Here is a 21,142-nt window from a genome sequence, read left to right on the forward strand (position 1 = left end):
AAATATTTTATTTATTTATTTGACAGAGAGAGATCACAAGTAGGCAGAGAGAGAGAGAGAGGAGGAAGAAGGCTCCCTGCTGAGCAGAGAGCCCGATGCGGGACTCGATCCCAGGACCCTGAGATCATGACCTGAGCCGAAGGCAGCGGCTTAACCCACTGAGCCACCCAGGCGCCCCTATTTTGCCATTTTTTAATTGGGTTGTTTTACTACTGTTGAGTTTTAGGAGGTCTTTGATTATTTTGGATACAAGTCCTTTATTAGACATGTTTTACAAATTTTTTTTCTATTCTTAGGCTTGTCTTTTGATTTCCTTTAAAGTGTCTTTCACCTAGCAGTAGTTTATAAATTTAACAAAGTATGATTTTTCAATTTTTTTCTTTCATAAATCATGCTTTTGGTGTTGTATCTATTAAATGTATCACCAAACACAAGGTCATTTAGATTTTCTGTTTTCTTCTAGAAATGTTACAGTATTGTGTTTTACATTTGGATCTACGATCTATTTTGAGTTAATTTTTTTTTAAATAACGTTAAGATCTGTGTTTAGATTCCGATTTTGCATGTGGTAACCAGTTAGTTATTTTAGCACAATTGCCTGAAAAAACTATCTTTCCTTTATTGAATTGCCTTTGCTCCCTTGTCAAAGATTAGTCCATTATATTTGTGTGAGCTTATTTCTGGAGTGTCTATTCTATTCCATTTCTGGAGTCTCTATTCTGCTCCACTGATCTATGTATCTTTTTTTTTTTTTTTAACCCAAACTATCCTTTTTGATTATAGTAAATCTAAAAGTTGTGTAGTATCAGTCATCCCACTTTGTTCTTCTTCAGTATTATGTTGGGTATTCTGGGCCTTCTGTTTTTCCATACAAACTTAGAATCAGTGGTATATATCCACAAAATAGCTTGCCAGGATTTTATTGGGATTGTGTGGAATCTACATATCTACATATTGGGAAGAACTGACATCTTAACAATACTAGGTCTTCCAATCCATGAACATAGGATATCTCTGCATTTATTTATGATCTTCTTTAATTTTTCAGCACAGTTTTATAGTTTTGTGTATAGATCCTATACATATTTTGATAGATTTATAATTTAGTATTTCACTTTTTTGTGGTGCTTTCATAAAAAAGTATTGGATTTTAAATTTCAATTGTTCATTTCTTGGTAGAAAGAAAAGCAACTGGCTTTTGTATATAAACCTTGTATCCTCCAACCTCGCTACATTCCACCTATTAGTTCCAGTAGTTATTTCACATTGTTGTTATTGTTGATTCTTTGGGATTTTCTACACAGACATACATGTCATTTGTGAAAAAAGACAACTTTATTTTCTCCTTCTCAATCTGTGTGCTTTTCCTTTTCTTATTTTACTGCATTAGCTAGCTTTTCTAGCACAATACTGAAAAGTAATAGGGAGGGGATTTATTCCTGATCAAAGGAGAAAGCACTCAGTTTCTCACCACTAAGTACAATGTTAGCTGTAGGGTTTTGTAGATATTCTTTATCAAATTGAGGATATTTTCTTCTATTCCTAGTTTGATTAGAGTTTTCTGTTATGAATGATTTTTGGATTTTTTCAAATACCTTTTCTTTATCAACTGAAATAACTATACGATTTTTCCTCTTTCGTTTGTTGATATGGTGGATAATATTAATTGATTTTCAAATGTTGAATCAGCCATAGATACCTAGAAAACTCCTACCTGATCATGGTACATAACTATTTTGATACACTGTTGGCTGTGATTTTTTAATATCTTGATTTTTCAATCAAAATATTTTAATCAAATATTTTTATTTTCCTAAAATTTAGGATTTTTGCATCTATGATCACGATATTGGTCTACAGTTTTGCTTTATTCAATGACTTTATCTGGTTTTGGTATTATGCTAAGGTTGGTTTCATAAAATGAGTTAGAAAGTGTTCCCTCTGTTTCTATTTTGTAGAAAAGATTGTAGAGAACAGGTATCGTTCCTGAGATTCCATTTTCACCCCTTTCAGCATATCAATTACACTTCATTTTATAATTTTTAGTGGTTGCCTTAGAGTTTACAATATTCATTTACAACTAATCTAAGTCCACTCTGAACATTATACCATCTCACAGGTAGTACAGATAACTTGTAACAGTTATATACACTAAATACTAATTCCTCCCTTCTACTCTTATAACATTCCTGTTTTATAACATTCATTTTCCCATATGCTATAATTGCCTAACATATTGTTATTATTACTTTGAACAGTCATCTTTTAAATCACTTTAAAATGAAAAAATAAAAGATTTTATTTTACCTTCAGGTCTTCTTTCTCCTATACTCTTCTTTTCTTTGAAGAGATCTGATTTTCTGACCTATATCATTTTCCTTCTCTCTGGAAAACCTTTTTTTAAAAAAATAAATATTTCTCACAAGGCAGATTTACTGCTGACAAATTCCCTCAGTTTTTGTTTGTCTGACAAAGTATTTTTTTGTTCACTTTTGAAGGATTTTTTTTGCTGGATATAGATTTGCTGGATGGGTTTTTTTTTCCCTTCAATACTTTAAATATTTCACTCTTCTTGCTTGCATGGTTTCTGACCAGAAATCCAGTGTAATTCTTATTGTTCCTCTATAACTAAAGTGTTTTCTCTGGGTGTTTTCAAGATCTCTTGTCTAAGTTTTCTGTGTTTGAACATGATATGCTTAGGGGTATTGGGGGAGTATTTACCCTAGATAGTTGTCTTTCCAGATCCTGAATCTGTGGTCTGGTGTCTGTCATTAATCTTGGAAAATTGTCAGCCATTCCTACTTCAACTAGTTCTTCTGTTCCTTTTCTTTATTCTCCTTCTGGTATTCCAATAGCATGTGTGTTACAGAATTTGAAATTGTCCCACAGTTCTTAGCTATTATTTTCCTTTTTTTTACAGTCTTTTTTCTCTTTGCATTTCAGTTTGGGAGGTTTTTATTGACATGTCTTCAAGCACACTGATTCTTTCCTTGACCACTCCCAGTTTACTGATGAGGGTATCAAAAGTATTTCTTTTTAGTGTTGCTGATTTCTTGTATCTCCTTTTGATTCTGAGTTTCTATCTGTTTACATTACCTATCCGTTCTTGCATATTGTGTATTTTCTCTAATAGATTCTTTAGCATATTAATCATAGTTATTTTAAATTCCATATATCTTATAATTCCAAAACCTATATATCTGAGGAGTTTGGTTCTGATGGTTGCTTTATCTCTTCAGAGTGTGGTTCTTCTTTTAGCATGCCTTGTGATTTTTTTGTTGAAAGCTGGACATGATTTATAAGTTCTTAGAGGAACTAAGGTAAATAGGGCATTAGTAGAAAGTTTTGTTAATCTGGCCAGGAGTTGGCAATGTTTAGTGTTCACTCTAGCTGTAGGTGACAGAGGTTTCAATTACTTCAAATGTCTTTGTTTATTCTCCCCCTCTTTTGGGGGGTTTCCCTAAATACTCATTAGATTCTGAGCCTTGCAAGTCTTTTACCTGTAATCCATAGCTATTGCACTGAAGCCCTATTGATGTAGTGATAAAGTGTGGAGCAAGAGAAACATTCTGTAATCTCATAATTAAGTCTCAAGTCTTTTACTGTGCCTGTGTTCCCAGCCTGTAACCTTCAAAAGTGTTTCATAGCTTTTTTTTTCTCTCTCTCTCTTAGATGAGACAGGAAAGCTAGAGGCATCTGGAGTTGGATAATTTCCCTTCTAGCAAGCTGAAGGCTTTGGTAAAGTTCTTTCACTTGCTGGGTATCCCTCTGTTAGTCGAACCTCTGGATATATTTCAAAATGATTACTTTTTCCTTCTCTATGCCAGGAACAGGAGATTGTTTCTTGGCCCTTCCCCCTTGAGAAACCTAGTGGAGTTCCTGGAACTAAAAGTAATGCAAATGTGAAGGCCCTCATAGACTGAGGCCCCTAGAGTTTGTCAAACAATCTACATTCTGCTTCCAGAAATTTGTCAACGTTACCACTTGTCCCTACCAGTTCATGGCACCAGTGCTTTTTCATCCTGATAAGCCGTGATTCTCTATAATTGCCTGCCTCACCAGATTTGGGGGTTGCAGTTTACTCTGTGACTTCAGTTCTCTGAAGGGTCCAAGAAAAATCATTGCTGTTTCCTTTGTTCAGCTGTTTCTCTTGTTATAAGGCATGAGTGACAACTTCCAAACACTTTACATGTTGGAGCTGAAACCAAGTAGCTTTTTTCATTCAAAATTGTTTGTGAGTTTCATGCATGTTGATACCTGTAGTTCTATTTTATTCATTTTCTATATTGTACAGTATTCTGCTTTATGAATACACCATGCTTTAGCCATTCTCCTGCTGATGAACAAGAGTGTTGTTTATAAACAATGCTACAGTGAGTATCTTCATAATATCTCCTAATGTGCATGTATAAGAGTTCCTCTAGGATAGAAACCTAGGAGTGGGACTGTGGCCTTTTAGTGTATGAGCATCTTCTATTTTACTAGGAATAGCCACAATGTTCATAAAAATGATTGTCTTCATTTACATTCATCCAGCAGCATATTAGAGTTCTTACTACTCCATATGTTCACCAATACTTGGCATTGTCAGGCCTTTAAAAGTATGCCAACTTCATGGATACTAAATAGGTTTACACTGTAGTTATATTCTGCATTTCTTTGATTACTAATAAGTTTTGTAGGCAATTGGCTATTCATGTTTTTCCCCTGTGAACTGCCTGTTTACATCTTCTGGTCATTTTTATTGGGTTGTTTGTATACTTCTTGTTGGTTTGTAGGGAAAGATTTCCTTAAAATGACTCAAAAAGCACAAACCATCAAATAAAATACTGATGACTTGATTACATTAAAATGACAGACTTCTGTTTAACAAAAGACATCATAAATAATGTTAAAAAGAAAGCCACCCATTGGATGAATATATTTGCTAAACAAACAACACATGTTTGCATCCAGAACTTAAAAATAATTTCTTGGGGCACCTCAGTGACTTAGTCGGTTAAGCATCTGACTCTTGATCTCAGTTCCGGTCTTGATCTCACAGTCCTGAGTTCAAGCCCGTGCTAAAAAAAATTTTTTTCTGTAAATAATATGACAAACTAAACAATCAAATAATAGGCAAAGAAAAGAAACAGGCAAAACACACAAGATTACTGAAAAGCTAACAAATGTATAATTATAAGTGTAACTTCATTGCCAGTCAGAAACATGGCAAATTAAATCAATGAGATACCTTCAAACATTTTATACTGGCAAAAATAACAAGTCCAATACTAAAGAGTCTTTGCAAGAATATGAAAGAGATTCCTGAAACCCTGCTCATGGTGTTGAATACATACATACCCTATTATCATAGTAATTCCACTCCTAGGAATGTAATCTAGAACGGTAATTCTTAAACTGTCACTCTTGGGCCAGTAGCATCAGCATCTCATGAGAACTTGTTGGAAATGCAAATTCTCAGGCCCTACTCCAGGTCCACTTAATTAAGAAATTCTGAAGGTAGAGCCCAGCAATCTGTGCTATAACAAGCCTTCCAGGTGATTCTGGTGCATACTAGCATTTGAGAATCACGGCAATAGAACAAGATTTTTCCAACTTTTTTGACTGAAATCTATAGAAAGAAATGCATTTTACATTCTGGTCCTCATACATACACCACACACACAACCAAACCAAAAGCTCTTTCCAGAAACAGTAATCACCCTTACTCTCTAGAATGTACTTTGATATTTTCTATTCTATTCCGTTATGTTTCATTAAAAAATTGCTTGTTGTGACCTACTAATTCCAACCTAAAGTTTTGAAAACTGTTCTAGAGAAACTCTTGTACATATACAGTAGGAGGTACATACAATGCTTGCTGCAGAATTGTCTGTAATAGCAAAAGTAAAAATAAAATATCTTCAGGAGAATGCATAAATTATGGTATATTTCTACAATGGAATACTACATAGTTTCTTATATTATTAAAATAAGTTTCAAAAACATTTTATATATTGAGTTAAAAAAGCAAGTTGTAGAAGGATATGTAGAGTATGATATCATCATTTTAAAATATGTAAAACTATATGTTGCTTATTAATATATAAATATGTAGTAAAAATATAAAACATGCATCAGAATGATAAGTAACAAATTCAGGATAGTAGTTACCTCTGGAGAGGAGATCAGGAAATGGGATTGGTGAGGGATACATGGAAGTCTTCAGGTTTATCTATAAGGTTCTATTATTTTCCTAATTAAGCAAATATGGAAACTACCAAGAACTGATAAAGATGGTTGGCTAGGTATAAGGGTATTGCTGTATTATTCTCTATAACTTTTTGTATAATAGTAATATTTTATTATTAAAAAAACACAAATCAAGCTGCCCTTGAACCAACAGCAAGAATATATTAGAATTGCAATCACTCAACGGAAACTGCTTTAATATCCCTCATCTACAATGTGTTTTATTCTTTTTTTTAATTCAGAGATAGCCAGAAGCTAACATTATTTTGTTTTGTTTTGCTTTTTAAATTAAACACAACCAAGTATATGCTCCAGGGGCTTGTGCAGCCTCTTTGAATGACATGACAATAATGTTTTCCATTCTGGATCTAACATACACCAGTAATGTGAAATAATGATGTGATCAATAAAACAAGGATTATTTACAACTCTACTTATATATTTGTCAATTTCTCAAGATTTAAGAGATCCTGCACTTTCACTTTGCTGTTTAGTATCAGAAATTTAAAGTCATGTCGTATGAAAGCCAGGTGGAGCATTCTAAAGAAAAATACTCATGTAATAACAGTAGACCCTACTCACAACCAGGTGGCCACTTATTTACTGACTAATTACAGAGGCACAATGGCTACCCGATACAGTGGTCCTATGAATATTACTTGATTTATTACTAGCCTGGGAAATTGGAAGTTACTCTTCCTTCACTTCAAGACCTCTAATAGATGAGGACTGGGGTCTCATCAAGATTTCTTTAAAATTCTAAGGGTAGCTTAGGACCTTAGGAAACCACAAAGAACATCATAGGAAGTATGCTATGTATATAGTTCGCAGAGAATTAATAGTCAAAGTCAAGGAAAAACACAATCACAGTGCCTATGTCATGATTCCTTGGTATAACCAAAGCTAATTTAAAAGTGTTAATTTAGGTAGAGGTAAAGAAAAATGAAAACAACCCATGTTTTTTTTCTTGGTTTGGCCTATACCTTGTTTGGCTCCCCTGGATTATATGAAGAAAACATAGGAATTTTTCGGATCTCTTCCTCTGACAAACGATTTCTCTGGATCTCATCTTCTGGGACAAATTCTATTGGCTGCGTCAGCTTCTTAGGCCCAGTCCAACACTGCTCAGGTGAATTATCAATAACTTTTGCCACATGGAGACTGGGACCTTTACCCTGTGCTGCCTGTTTTCCCTTGTCCTGGAGTAATGACGGGTTCTCAGCTGTGCCACTATCGCCCACTGATGTAGCTGAGACCAGTGAGTGGGAAGCAAAGGGTTCACCTCTCATAAGTTGGAACTCTTCAAGACGTTTTTTCATTATCATCTCTTGGTAAAAACTTTCCAGGTTGTTCATGGGATCACCTTTGTTCTTCTTTTGGGGTTCATCTAGATCAAGACAAAGAGATAGGGAAGTTCTACAAAGCCTACCAACACAACCTTTGACAAATAAATAAAAATTAAATCTTGGATCTCAGACACAGAAACTTTGCTGGGGCAAGTTAGACAAATGACAATAGTATAAAGCTATTTTAATGTGGTGCATCTCAAGCAAGGCTGGAACTATGGTGAAGCAGGTGAGGCACCTCAGGTGCAAAATTTAAGGAGGGGCTCACTCTCAGATTCATGCAAGTACATGCACCTAACTGATAAAGACATTAAAAATGTAACCAGTATGGCATTATTGTGCTTGACAAAATTAATTCTTAGTATCATCTACTACTAAGTTCATATTCAAATGGCTCTGATTATCTTAAAAGGTATCTTTTTATACTTGGATGTTTGATGCAAAATCTAAACCAGGCTTTGGCTGTTTCATCTTTTAAGTCTCTGATTTTAAAACAGTGCCCCGTCTTTTCCACCCCTCCAACTCATTTTTTCTCCATCTTATTGAATTATTAGAGGAACCACATCATTTGTTCAGAGAACAAATGAAATTTGACATTGTTGCTGACATTATTGTTTAACTTGATCCTCAAGTTAACTTGATCCCCTCTATTTCTTACAAACTGGCAGTTAAATCTAGATCTATGCTAATACAATAGTCACTGGCCACACAAATTTATTTAAATTAATGTTTTAGATGTCAGTTCCCCAATTAAACTAGTCACATTTCAAATGCTCAATAGTCATATATAGCTAGTAGATACCGTAATGGGCAGAATAGATAGAAACCATTTACATCATTGTGGACAGCTGCATTAAGATAGTGCTGATCTAGAGATTTGATTAGATTCAAGTTCAGTATTTTAGGCAACAATCACCCATAGGTAGAGGTGTACTCCCTATTACATCATGTCATAAGGCACATAATGTGTGGCGGTCTCACTTTAATGGCACTCAAGTTGATCAGCATATTCAGGTGGTATTAGTCTAATCCCTCCATTATAAAGTTTTCCCACTCAACTAATGGGTCTTGCATCCATTAATGACCATTGCCTAGATCTGTTATTTATTATAAAGCTGCAAAATGGAGGTCCCCTAATTATTTTATTTTATATTTATTAATACTATTATTTCTTTTGATTTATTATCTGGAATTTTGTAATGAACTTACCGTCAATTATTTGGTTTCCCCATATATAGTTCATACAGGAAAGGCAGGACAAATGCTTGATTTTTTTTTCCCCAGTATTTATCAACTACAAAAGTAATGAGTTGGTACCTTAGAAATTTCCAATAGTGACCAATTATTATTTTTAGTATAACTGTAAAATCATTTTTATATGTTGGATGTGCTTCAATTAAATGTAATATTTATTCTTTTTAGTGGTCAAATTATTCCACTTGGGACCAATAAGTCCCTTCAAATTGGCTCCTGTGTTTTCCAGTTTTTTGGCACAGCAAGATGTCACAAGTTCATTTTGAATATTTCCTGACTCAAACCTAGATTATCTCTCCAAGGATCCCTGGCTCTTTTTAATTGGAAATAGTATTTAGAAACCACAATGTGTTGCTAGCTGTGTTCATAGCTGTTGAATTGTTTTGTTGCTTCTAGGCCTTTTCAGTGGAAAAGCTAGGAAATTCTTTTAAAAGAAAAATAAATCATTAGTTTCTACTAGTATTTCCACTTTAAATTTAAGATTACAAGTTTTTTACTCAAATGCCTTGATTTTAGACTTGTATCTCTTTTCACATATGCTTAAAATACTGGCTCAATGATATTAACAAACTTATTTATTAGCTTTTTCCTATAACATATTTATAGAATTTTAAAATGTCAAAAAAATACTAAGATAACTATTAATGATAAAACTACTAAATACAGTTTCATACATCTTTGCAGTTATTTTTGTCCTTAAAATAATATATCAAATTAGTAATGTACCAATGTTTTAAAGTCCCTTTACACAGTTGTTTTTTCTGGATGGTTACATTACCTGCTTTATTTATAGGTAGGTTTATTTGCTTTGGGTTATTTATGTATTTTAGGAACTGATTTTTCCCTTTTCATTATTATGCAGAACATTTATAGGAGTTTAAAGTGAAAACTGTGTTATACAGTACCTTCACAGAAGTCTCACCTCCATCTCTGTCCCCTTCATCCCATTCCTTTCCTTCTCCGTTAAGTAATCATTTTTATTAGGTTTTGATATTATGTTTCCATTATTTCTTTTTTTTTAAAATATAAGCTAATAGGGGTGCACACACAACACCTATATGTGTGTATCTATATCATTCATTATTTACATTCCTTTCCTACATAAAAGGTAACTTATTATAAATACTGTTCTACAACTTACTTTTTTGCACTTAACAACATATCCTGGAGATAACATATTAACGTGTAGAGCTCTTCCCCTTCCTCTTGATAGCTCCACAGTACTCTATGAGGTTTATCCAACTACTGGTTTATTCTAGTTTATTCAACTACTCCCCTCCTGAGGCACATTAGTGTTATATCCAGTCTTCTTTGTTTTTATGAATAACACCCTGACAAATAGCCTTGTGCATACATGATTTTGTATTTTTCCAGTATATTTCTGAAACAGATAACAAGAGAAGGCGTTGCTGAGACAAAGGGTAAATGTGTATGTAATTTTTCCTAATATTGCTAAATTCCACTCTGTAGGAGTTGTATTATTCCTCATTTCCACCAGCAAGGTATAAGAATATTTATAGCAGGATTTCTTAAGAGCTCATAAGCATTAACCATTAAGGAAAATATTGACAAATTCAACTATATTACAATTTAAAACTTCAGTTCATTAAAAATATGATAAAGAGAAAAGTCATAGAATGGGAAAAATATCTGCAGCATAAATAACTGGTAAAGAACCATTAAGAAAAGGGGCAGACAAATGAAAAGATGCCTCATAAAAGAGGAAATATACATGGCTAATAAATACACACAAAAATGCTCAACCATATTGGAATTCAGGGAAATGCTAATTAAGAATGGGTTGGGATATTAATAGGAAACTGCCATACTGGCAAAAGATTAAAAAGAACACCAATATCACATGTCAGTGAAACTGTAGAGAAATGACACCCTTACACATTGCTGGTAGGAATGTGCACCCACAGCACGAATCACTATAACATTATCTACTGATGTTGAATATATCATAATATGACCAGTCAGCTCCATTCCTACATATATACCCTAGAGAAACTTAGGCATATGTGTACCAGGACACAATAATAATAATGTTTAGATCAGTGCTACTTATAAGTAGCCTGATACTGGCAAAAATATAAATGTCCATCTAAGAATCAATTATAAAACTGTGGTCAGTTTATATAATGAAATACTATATTCTGATGAAAGTGAACAAATTTCAGCTACATATGACCAAGTGGATAAATATTCTAATGTATACATTCAAAAATATATATTCGGTGACTATTATGACTCAGGTACTATTCTAGATTCTTGGGATATATCAGTAATTAAAACAAAGATCACTATCTTCATAGAGCTCAGTGAATTATATAGTATGTCAGAAGGTTATGAGTGCTATGGAAAAAACAGAGCAGTGTAATGGGTGATTGGAAGTGCTAGGGGGTTGTAGTAGTAGTAGTTGGAATTTTAATGCTGGACTCAGTGTCTCATTAAGAAAGTGACATTTAAGAGATATGACTTAAAGAAAGTGAGGGAATCTATCATGCTGATATTAGAGTGAGAGCCCCAAAGTGAGGAATACATCTCAAAAAATTTAAAAAGTCTGAATCATGTGAGTACATATTTGAGAAAACTCAAATATTTAGAAATTAAACAACACACTTCTAAATTACTCATAGGTAAAAGAACTCACAAAGGAAATTTTAAAAATATTTTCAACTAAATGAAAAGGAAAACATAGTGTCTAAATTTATAGATGCAAATCAAACAATGTTAAGAGAGAAATTTACAGCTTTAAACAACTGTATCAGAAATGAAGAATGTTTTTAAACCAACAATCTGAGCTTCCAAACTAAGGAAACTAGAAAAAGAACAACTAAACACAAAGCCAGGAAAAAGAAGGAAATAATAAAGATTAGGGAATAAATCAGTAAAATAGAAAACAGAAAAAGAGAGAAAATCAGTGAAACCAAAAGCCGATTCTTTGAAAAGTTTGGCAAAATAGCAAACCCTTAGCTAGACCAACCAAGAGAGAAGACAAAATTGACTAAAATCAAGAATTAAGGATGAGGCATCACCCCAATGTTCATAGCAGCAATGTCCACAATAGCCAAACTGTGAAAAGAGCCGAGATGCCCTTCAACAGACAAATGGATAAAGAAGATGTGGTCTATACACACAATGGAAAATTACTCAGCCATCAGAAAGGACAAATACCCAAATTTTGCCATCAACATGGATGGGACTGGAGGAGATTACCCTAAGTGAAATAAGTCAAGCAGAAAAAGTCAATTATCATATGGTTTCACTTATTTGTGGAACATTAGGAGAAGGAAGGGAAAAATGAAGTGGGGGGAATCGGAGTGGGAGACGAACCATGAGAGACTATGGACTCCAGGAAACAAACTGAGGGTTTTAGAAGGGAGGGGGTAGGGGGATGGGTGAGGGTAAGCCTGGTGATGGGTATTAAGGAAGGCATCAAAATGAAACAATATTTAAGAATAAAAATATAATACCTATAAAAAGAAAACTATAGAACATAACAAATAAATTATAGAAGCACTAAATAAAGGAAGAGACATTCCATGTTCTTGGATTATAATAGTCAATATTATTAAAATGGCAGTTTTCCCCAAGTTGAATTACAGATTCAACACAATCCTTATCAAGTATCAGCAGGCTCTGTTATAAAAAAGTTGAAAGTTGCTTATACAATGTACATGGAAAAACAAAGGGCCTAGAATAACCAAGGCTGTTTTGAAAAACAGGAATAAAGTAAGGAATTACACTACCTGATTTCAAAACTTAAATAAAGGTAGACATTCAGAGTATAAGGATACATCAATGGAATCAATGGAATCAAAACAAATGCCCTGAAATAAACACTTACATTTATGGTCGATTGATTTTCTATGAAGGTGCCAAGACAATCCAATGGAGAAAATAATAGTCTTTACAATAAATAGTGCTGGGACCGTTGGACATGCATATTTAAAAACATGAACTTAGAATCTTTATCCCACACACAAAAAATGAATTAAAAACAGATTAACAGATCTGTAATTGTAAGAGCTAAAACTATACATATTCTAGAATAAATCACAGGAGACTATCTTTCTGACCTTGAGTTCAGTAACGATTTCTTTCACATGATACCAAAATGCCCAAGTCATAAAGAAACAAATCGATAAGTGGAAACTTCATTAAAATTAAAAACTTTTGTGATTCAAAAGACACCATTAAGAAAATAAAGCAAGCTACAGAATGGAAGAAAATATTTGCAAATCATATAACTTATAAAGTATTTACATTCAGAATACATAAAGAACTCTTACCACTGAATACTAAGAAAACAACCCCATCAAAAAATGGGTAAAAGAATTCAATAGACACTTTATCAAAGAAGACATAAAAAAGGCTAATAAACACATGAAAAATATTCATGATTATTTGCTATTATAGAAATTCAAATTAAAGCCACAGTGAGATATCAGTACACACCCACAAGTATGGCTGTTAAAAATAGGGGAATAACAAGTGTTGGCAAGGATGTAAAGAAGTAAGAATGCTCATACATCACTGATGAGAAAGTTAAATGATGCAACCACATTGGAAAACAGTTTGGCAGTTCCTCAAATGGTTATATAGAGTTACCGTATGACCTAGAAACTCCATTCACTCAAGAGAAATGAAAACATAGCCATACAAAAACTTGGACATGAATGCTCATAGTATTATTCACAGTAGCCAAAAAGTGGACAATAACCCAAATGCCATCAGCAGCGAAAGGATAAATAAAATGTGGTATATCTATAGAATGGAAAATTATTTAGTAATAAGAAGGAATGAATGCTGATACAGGTTACATGAACAAACCTCACAAACATGTTACCTGAAAGAAGCCAAATTCCAAAGATCACGTATTGGTAAGATTCCATTTATATGAAACACTTAGATATAACAAATTTATAGAGACAGAAGGCTTGGGGTAGGCACAGGAGTTATCTACTGCAACTACGTTGATGGGAATTTAGTAGAGTGATGGAAATGTCCTAAAGACTGGATTGTACCGATGACTGCATAAGTCAATAAATTTAAAATCACCTAATCGAATACCTACAATAGGTGAATTTTACCACATATAAATTACATATCTCAATGAAGCTGTTTAAAAATCAAGAAAAAAACCTATTGATCTCACAAAATGTTAGAACAGAAAATAGGGAAAATATATTAAAAGACACAAAAGAATAATTAAATGAATGAGAGGATATAGCATATTCACCTTTGAAGATCTGAAGATTCATACTGTAAATATGTCAATTGTCCTCAATTCATTTAAATACTCGACGGAATCTCCATCAAAACCACATAAGAGAATGTGTTTGAGTATGTGTGTGTAACTTGCCAAGCTGATTCTAAAATTTCCATGGAAAAACAAAGTATCAAAGTATACAAAACACTCTGGAATAAGAACAAGGTAGAAGGAATTGGTTTATTTTATTGTACCAGAGATCAAGACATTAAAAAAGCTAAAGTGTCATACTAGTTCTGGTATACTGATAGCCAAAAAGACCAAAGGAACAAAAGAGAGAAGCCAATAAAAACACCCATGCATATATGAACACTTGATGTATCCCAGAACTAGCAATATAACAACACTGCAGGTACATTTTCCAAAATACAGTACTTGGATAGAGGGTTATTTATATGGCAAAAAACAAAACAAAACAAAACCTGAAATCCTATTTCATACCATATACAGAAATCAACTCCAGGTGGATCAAAGACTTAAATGTGAAACGCAAAAACATAAAGTCTTTAGAATAAAGAACAATATCTTCCTGAGCTCATGTAGGGAAGGATTCATTAATCAAAGCACAAAAATTACAAAGTAGAAAGAAAAATTAATAGATTTTCATTACATACAAATGAAGAACTTTTATTCATCAAAAGACACCATAAAGGGAATGAAGTGATAAGCCACAAAATGGAAACAGACATTTTCAACACGTACAGCCAACAAAGAGCAAGTATCCACAATAATAAAGAACTTGTACAAATTTATAAGAAATGCATGTAAGATGAGAGACGGAATTTGGAAATAGAATATTCAGGACATAAATCACAACACTTTCCTACTAGCCCCATTTCTCTGTAGCACTACTGAAGGTAAGTAGTGATCACTGAGATCCCAGGGCTTTGGGGCTGAGCCACTGCTTTGATACAGGCCTAAAATGACCTCTGAACCAAGACTGCACCTGGACACAGATATGAACAGATGGAAAGATATTCAGAGAACATTTGTTAAATGGACAAAAGAACTGAACAGTCATTTCACAAAGGAGGCTATCCAAATGGTCAATTATGTGTGAGAGGGCTTCCAACCTCATTAGATATCAAGGGAAGGAAGTTAAAACCGTAATGAAACAAACAAAACAAACTGAACTTAGACTCCTGAAAAATATCAATGCCTGCAAGATAGACAGACAGACAGACAGACACACACACACAAACACACACACACACACACACACACACAGCTGTTATAAAGCAAACTAAAAGCAATATGTGATCCCTGATTACAACCTAAATTTAAAATTGAGAAATTTAATTAGAAACTGTATTATTAGATAGTATGTGTAATAATGCTAAATTGCTTGAGTGATCATAATACCATGAATATACAGGAGAATATCTATTTTCTTAGAAGAGACGTAATGGAAGTATTTAAGAGTAAAACTTCTTAATGTCTGAAATTTACTTTCGAATTGTTTAACAATACACAAACTACACAAACACACATTCTAGTGTAGAGGAAATTGGTAAATGTACGTGAAGGATGTGGGTGTACTATTCTTTCACTTTTTCTCCATGTTTGAAAGGTTGAGGCAAACAAGACCTTACTAAACCCTAGTCAAGTAAAAAGTCATATAAATGAATGCTAATTAAGAAAGGGAAAGATAATATACTGAAATATAAGTAAATACCCATCAGATTGGAGTTTGACAATACCCAGTGTGGACAAAGATATGGAGCAACCTGAACCTTCTTCGCACGTGGTTGGTAGGTTTTTAACTTGGGACAATCCCTTCACAAAAGAGGTAACATCTATAAAGTTGAACAGGTAGGAATTCTTCACCCCTCAAGTCCACTCCTAGGTATACATCCCGAGAAACTCCTGTACATGTGTCCCAAGATACATGTACAAAAATGATAACAGTAACAGGACTGATATTTACAGCACCCCCTCCAATGGAAACAACCCACATGTCCAACTACAGTAAAATGGATAAATAAATGCTAATATAACCACAGAAAGGAATATTATACTACAGTGAAAGTCAATGAACTATGGCTATACATTGAAGTATGGATGAATCTCACAAATTTAACAGTAGGTAGAAAAGGAAGACCCAGTGGAATACATACAGTACAATTTATTGATATAATGAATGCTTAAAGACAAGAAGAACTAAGCGCTGTCTAGCAATATATGTATAGTTGGTAAAAATATAAAGAAATTATTATCACAAGTCAAGACAGTGGTTAGATCTGGAAGGTAGGGAGATGTGATTTCCAGAGCGTACAGGGACTTCTGGAGTATTGGCAACGTTTGATTTCCTGACTTGACTGTCCCTAAGTGCTACATATTCTCTGGCACGATCCATTTCATTATTAGAAATATTTTTTAGGGGAACCTGGGTGGCTCAGTTGGTTAAGCATATGCCTTCAGCTCAGGTCATGATCCCAGGGTCCTGGGATCGAGCGCACCATGTTGGGCTCCCTGGCCTGCTTCTCCCTCTTACTCCACTCCCTCTGCTCATGCTTTCTCTCTCTTTCTCAAACAAATTTTAAAAAGTCTTTAAAAAATTTTTTTTAAAAAGTAAGCAGTAAAGAGGAGATAACTCAGTATACCAGGTAGAATAATATCCCCCCAAAATTCATGTTCACCCAGAACCTCAGAATGTAACCTTATTTGGAAATAGGGTATTTGCAGATACAGCTGGGACAACCCCTTCACAAAAGATGAGGTCATATTGGATTAGAGTGGGTCCTAAATTCAATGACTGGTGTCTTTTTAAGAAGGCCACGTAGACACAGACACACAGACATACATGTCACCTAACTGTAGAAGCAGAGATCAGAGTGATGCATGTACAAGGCAAGGATAGCCAGCAACCACTAGAAACTGGGAGAGGGGCACCAAACAGTTTCTTCCTCAGAGTCTCCAGAAGAACCAACCTTGTCAACATCTCAGTTTGAACTTCTAGCCTCCAGAACTGTGAGAGAATACATTTCTGTTGTTTTGAGTCACCTAGTTTATGGTACTTTGTTACAGCAGCCCTAGGGAACTAATAGATTCTGCACTGGGAAATGGGGTGCTGCTATAACACATAGCTAAAAATGTCTAAGTGCCTTTGGAAATGAGTAATGGTTAGAGGCTGGAAGAACTTTTGAGTTGCTTGACAGCAAAAGGTCAGTTACCTTGAAGACTGTCAGTAGAAATATGGGTGTAAATAGCAGTTCTGGTGAGTGCTCAGAAGTACAGAGGATAACAGAGAAAGCTTCTACCATCTTCGAGAATACATATATCATCATGAACAGAACACTGCTGGAGATATGAGCATTAGAAAATGTACTTCTGGTGAGGCATTAGAAGGAAATGATGAACATGATGAACATGTTATTGGATGCTGGAAGAAAGGCAATCTTTGTCATCAAGTGGCAGAAACTTGGCTGAATGGAGTTTTGCTGTTGGGTGGACTTCACTTATAAGTGGGTATTTAGCTAAGAAGATTTCCCAGCAAAGTGTGGAAGATGCATCTTGATTTCTCTTTGATGCTTATAATAAAATGATGAGAAAAGAGAGACAAATTGAGGAAGGATCTGTGAAAAAAGAAACCAGCACTTGATGATTTAGAGATTCTCGTGTATCTAAACAATGTGCTCTGGAAACAGGCCAATGGTGTGGCTAGACAGACTTTCACTGAAGAGGTTAGGTGTGTGACTCATGGATGCAATCAACTATTCTCATCAGAAGCCAGGAAGAGAGGAGGGGTTATCCAGAAAGGACCTGTGGAAAACCCTTATAACTGATTATATGGGTCTCTTGACGTGCATGAGATCAACAAGGTTTTTAAAGAACTGCATACCAACAGAAACCCCAGCCTGGTGTGAAAGTGACAAAGATGGGACAAAATGAAGGATGACTGCAAAGGCAAAGCCACAGATGCAAAAGCAAATGAGGGTGGGGCTACAGCCACCTGGTAGGCTGAGAAGGTGGGGCTATCCCAGAGGACCCAGAGATCAAGACCGCCCCTGGGGGCCAGATGACAGAGCACTGAGCCCATAGCATTATTCTCAGGCTCTGAGACCTAACAGAATTTGCCCTGCTGGGCTGTTAACTTGCTTTAGACCAGTAACCCCTTTATTTCTTCCTTTCTGCCCTTTCAAAGTAGGAATGCTGATTCTCTGCCTGTTTCACAACTGTATTTTGGAAGCAGATAATCTCTCTGGTTTCACAGGTCTCTGGACAGAGAAGAGTTTTGTCTTAGGGTGGAACATACTCAGGGCCTTGCTGACACCTGGTTTTGATTATTTAGATAATGACACTTGAGACTTTTTGAGTTGATATTCAGATGAGCTTTCGGACTTGGACTTGATGCTGGAATAGGTTAGGACTTGTGTGGATGTTGCAATGGGGTGAATGATTTTGTGTGAGATGGATATGAATATTTGGAGACGAGAGGGCAGACTACACTGGGTTGAATAGTGTACCCTCGAAATTCATGCCCATGCCAAGCCTCAGACATGACTTTACTTGTAAAGGTGGTCTTAGCAGATGTCACGAGTTAGGATGACATTACAATGAATTAAGGTGGGCCCTAATTCAAATGACTGATGTGCTTATAAGGAGGCCATGTGAAGGCACAGAGACACAGACACACACACTGAGACCACCATGTGATGACAGGGGCAGAGACTGGAATGATGCAGCTAGCTAGAACACCAAGGAATGCTGGTAGTGCCAGAAGCTAGAAAATACAAGGAAGGCTTCTAGAGACCTTTGGAAAGAGCATGGCCCTGCCAACGCCTTGATTTCAGACTTCTCACCACTGTGAGAGGCTAAACTTCTGTTGTTCTAAGCCACTAGATTTGAGGCCATTTGTTATGGCAGTCCTACAAAAAGAATCCAGTGATTTTAGAAAATTCTTCTAAGAAATTTTGTTGCAGAGAGAAGGAAAAATGACTGACATACACAATAGGAATGAATCTCAAAAACACATGCTCAGTTAAAGAAGCCTTACAGAAAGAACACAAAGGATATCATTTCAATTATCTTAAGTTCTAGGACAGGAAAATCTATATTGAAAAAAAACCAAAACACCAGTTGCCTCTGGGAAATTGCTGACAAGAAGTACGATAAAACTTTCTGGAATGGTGGTAATCTTCTATGGATTAGGTTACACAGATGCAGTGGTATGCTAGAAATGGCCCAATGATTAGACACATGTCTTCCAGACTCCATTTTCAGTGATAACACTTTGGTAGCTTAAGAGTTGCCATGCAAGTATGTACACCATGGAAACTGGCAAATGAAACAAATCAGCCCTTTTACTTTCTGAAGAGCCGGCTGTTAAACATTTGCCAATACATCACTACAAAAATGTATATACTAGTCAAAAGTTCACGGATGAACACTTGAAATTTGTGCAGTTCATGACATGCAAATTTTACATCAAAGAAAAAAATTTAAATATTTAATTCTAGTTAACAATATGCATACTGAATCATTTAGGGGGATATGTATTTACATTGGCAATTTATTTTTATTTATTGTTTTTAAAGATTTTATTTATTTATTTGACAGAGATCACAAGTAGGCAGAGAGGCAGGCAGAGTGTGTGGGGGGGAAGCAGGCTCCCTGCTGAGCAGAGAGCCCAATGGGGGACTCAATCCCAGGACCCCAGGATCATGACCTGAGCCAAAGACAGAGACTTTAACCCACTGAGCCACCCAGGCACCCCTGGCAATTTCTTTTATATACATCAATAAAGTAAGATGGGTTGATAGATGAATGGAGGGACAGATATGTAATAAGATATTAATGACAGAATCTAGTTGGTGATATAATGGGTATTTGTAATAAAATTTTTTCAACATTTCTGTGTGTTTGAAAATTTTCATTAAAGACTAGGGAAACATCATTTCCTATATAGATATCAAAACAATATTAACATATGTATTTAATTCTCTCATTTTGGTATTTCAATTTTTAAAACAAGTGCTACTCATTATGGTATAGTGAAGGCAGAGAATCTAACATATTGTTAGCTCAAGTAGCTAAACAACTGAAGGGCATTTTTGTCTATATCAATTTTTTAAAAAATATTTTATTTATATATTTGACAGACAGAGAGATCACAAGTAGGCAGAGAAGCAGGCAGAGTGAGAGGGGGAAGCAGGCTCCCCGCCGAGCAGAGAGCCTGATGTGGGGCTCGATCCCAGGACCCTGGGATCATGACCCGAGCTGAAGGCAGAGGCCCAACCCACTGAGCCACCCAGGCACCCCTGTCTTTATCAGTTTTTAAAGATAGCTCATGGTAGGAGTATGCATACTACGGAAACCGTCAGGTAGTAAAAAGCATATTAAAATCCTGAAAGGAGGGGCTCCTGGGTGGCTCAGTCAGTTGGGCATCTGCCTTCAGCTCAGGTCATGATCCAAGGGTCCTGGGATCAAGCCCCGCATTGGGCTTCTTGCTCAGCAGGAAGCCTGCTTCTCCCTCTCCCTCTGCCTGCTACTCCCCTTGATTGTGCTCTCTCTCTCTCTGTGTCAAATAAATAAATAAAAGCCTTTTAAAAAATCCTGAAAGGAAAGAAGCAATACTGGGGATAACTGACTGAGATCCCTCAGGAGATCATAGGGCTAGGATCCAGCACAAATGTGTAAAGATTAACTTAAGGCACAAAGGATGTACCTACACCACTGAGCTGAGATGGAAGAAAATAAAGACTCAGGATGCAGAAGTTAGCAGAGTCAGGCAGAAAGCAGATGAAGGCTCTTATCAATGACAATGTTTCCTTTGAAATAGGAAACCTATCTGCTAAAAATAATGAAACAGTAGGATGGAAAGAATAATGAAGATCTAAAAGAGTATATGGAAGGAATGAAAAGGAGAGCTGACCAGGGACCAGGAGATACACTGCTGAACAAGCAAGAAGGCTCTAGACAAGATCAGACATGAGGAAACTGCAGAGGCATTAATCAGTAAATTATACAATTGTTCTCTGGCAATGCTGGAAAACTATGCTGCAGAAATAAAGAAGGCAATTAGTTGGAT

At 35.4% G+C, this 21,142-nt stretch overlaps 1 protein-coding gene across 3 annotated transcripts in view; it reads right to left on the reverse strand.

The window, feature by feature from the left end:
* The window catches only part of RBM41 (RNA binding motif protein 41), a 58,753-nt gene that overhangs the window by 17,777 nt on the left and 19,834 nt on the right, over positions 1–21,142 (reverse strand). For 2 of the 3 annotated variants that reach the window (XM_059157038.1, XM_059157037.1), the window contains exon 5: positions 7,218–7,621. In XM_059157038.1, coding sequence (XP_059013021.1) covers positions 7,218–7,621 — 404 coding nt within the window. Of the gene's footprint in view, positions 1–7,217; positions 7,673–21,142 lie in introns of all 3 variants that reach the window. The other variant, XM_059157040.1, reaches the window with a different exon arrangement.

The sequence above is a fragment of the Mustela lutreola genome, chromosome X (genome assembly GCF_030435805.1).
Source record: "Mustela lutreola isolate mMusLut2 chromosome X, mMusLut2.pri, whole genome shotgun sequence".
Taxonomy (NCBI): domain Eukaryota; kingdom Metazoa; phylum Chordata; class Mammalia; order Carnivora; family Mustelidae; genus Mustela; species Mustela lutreola.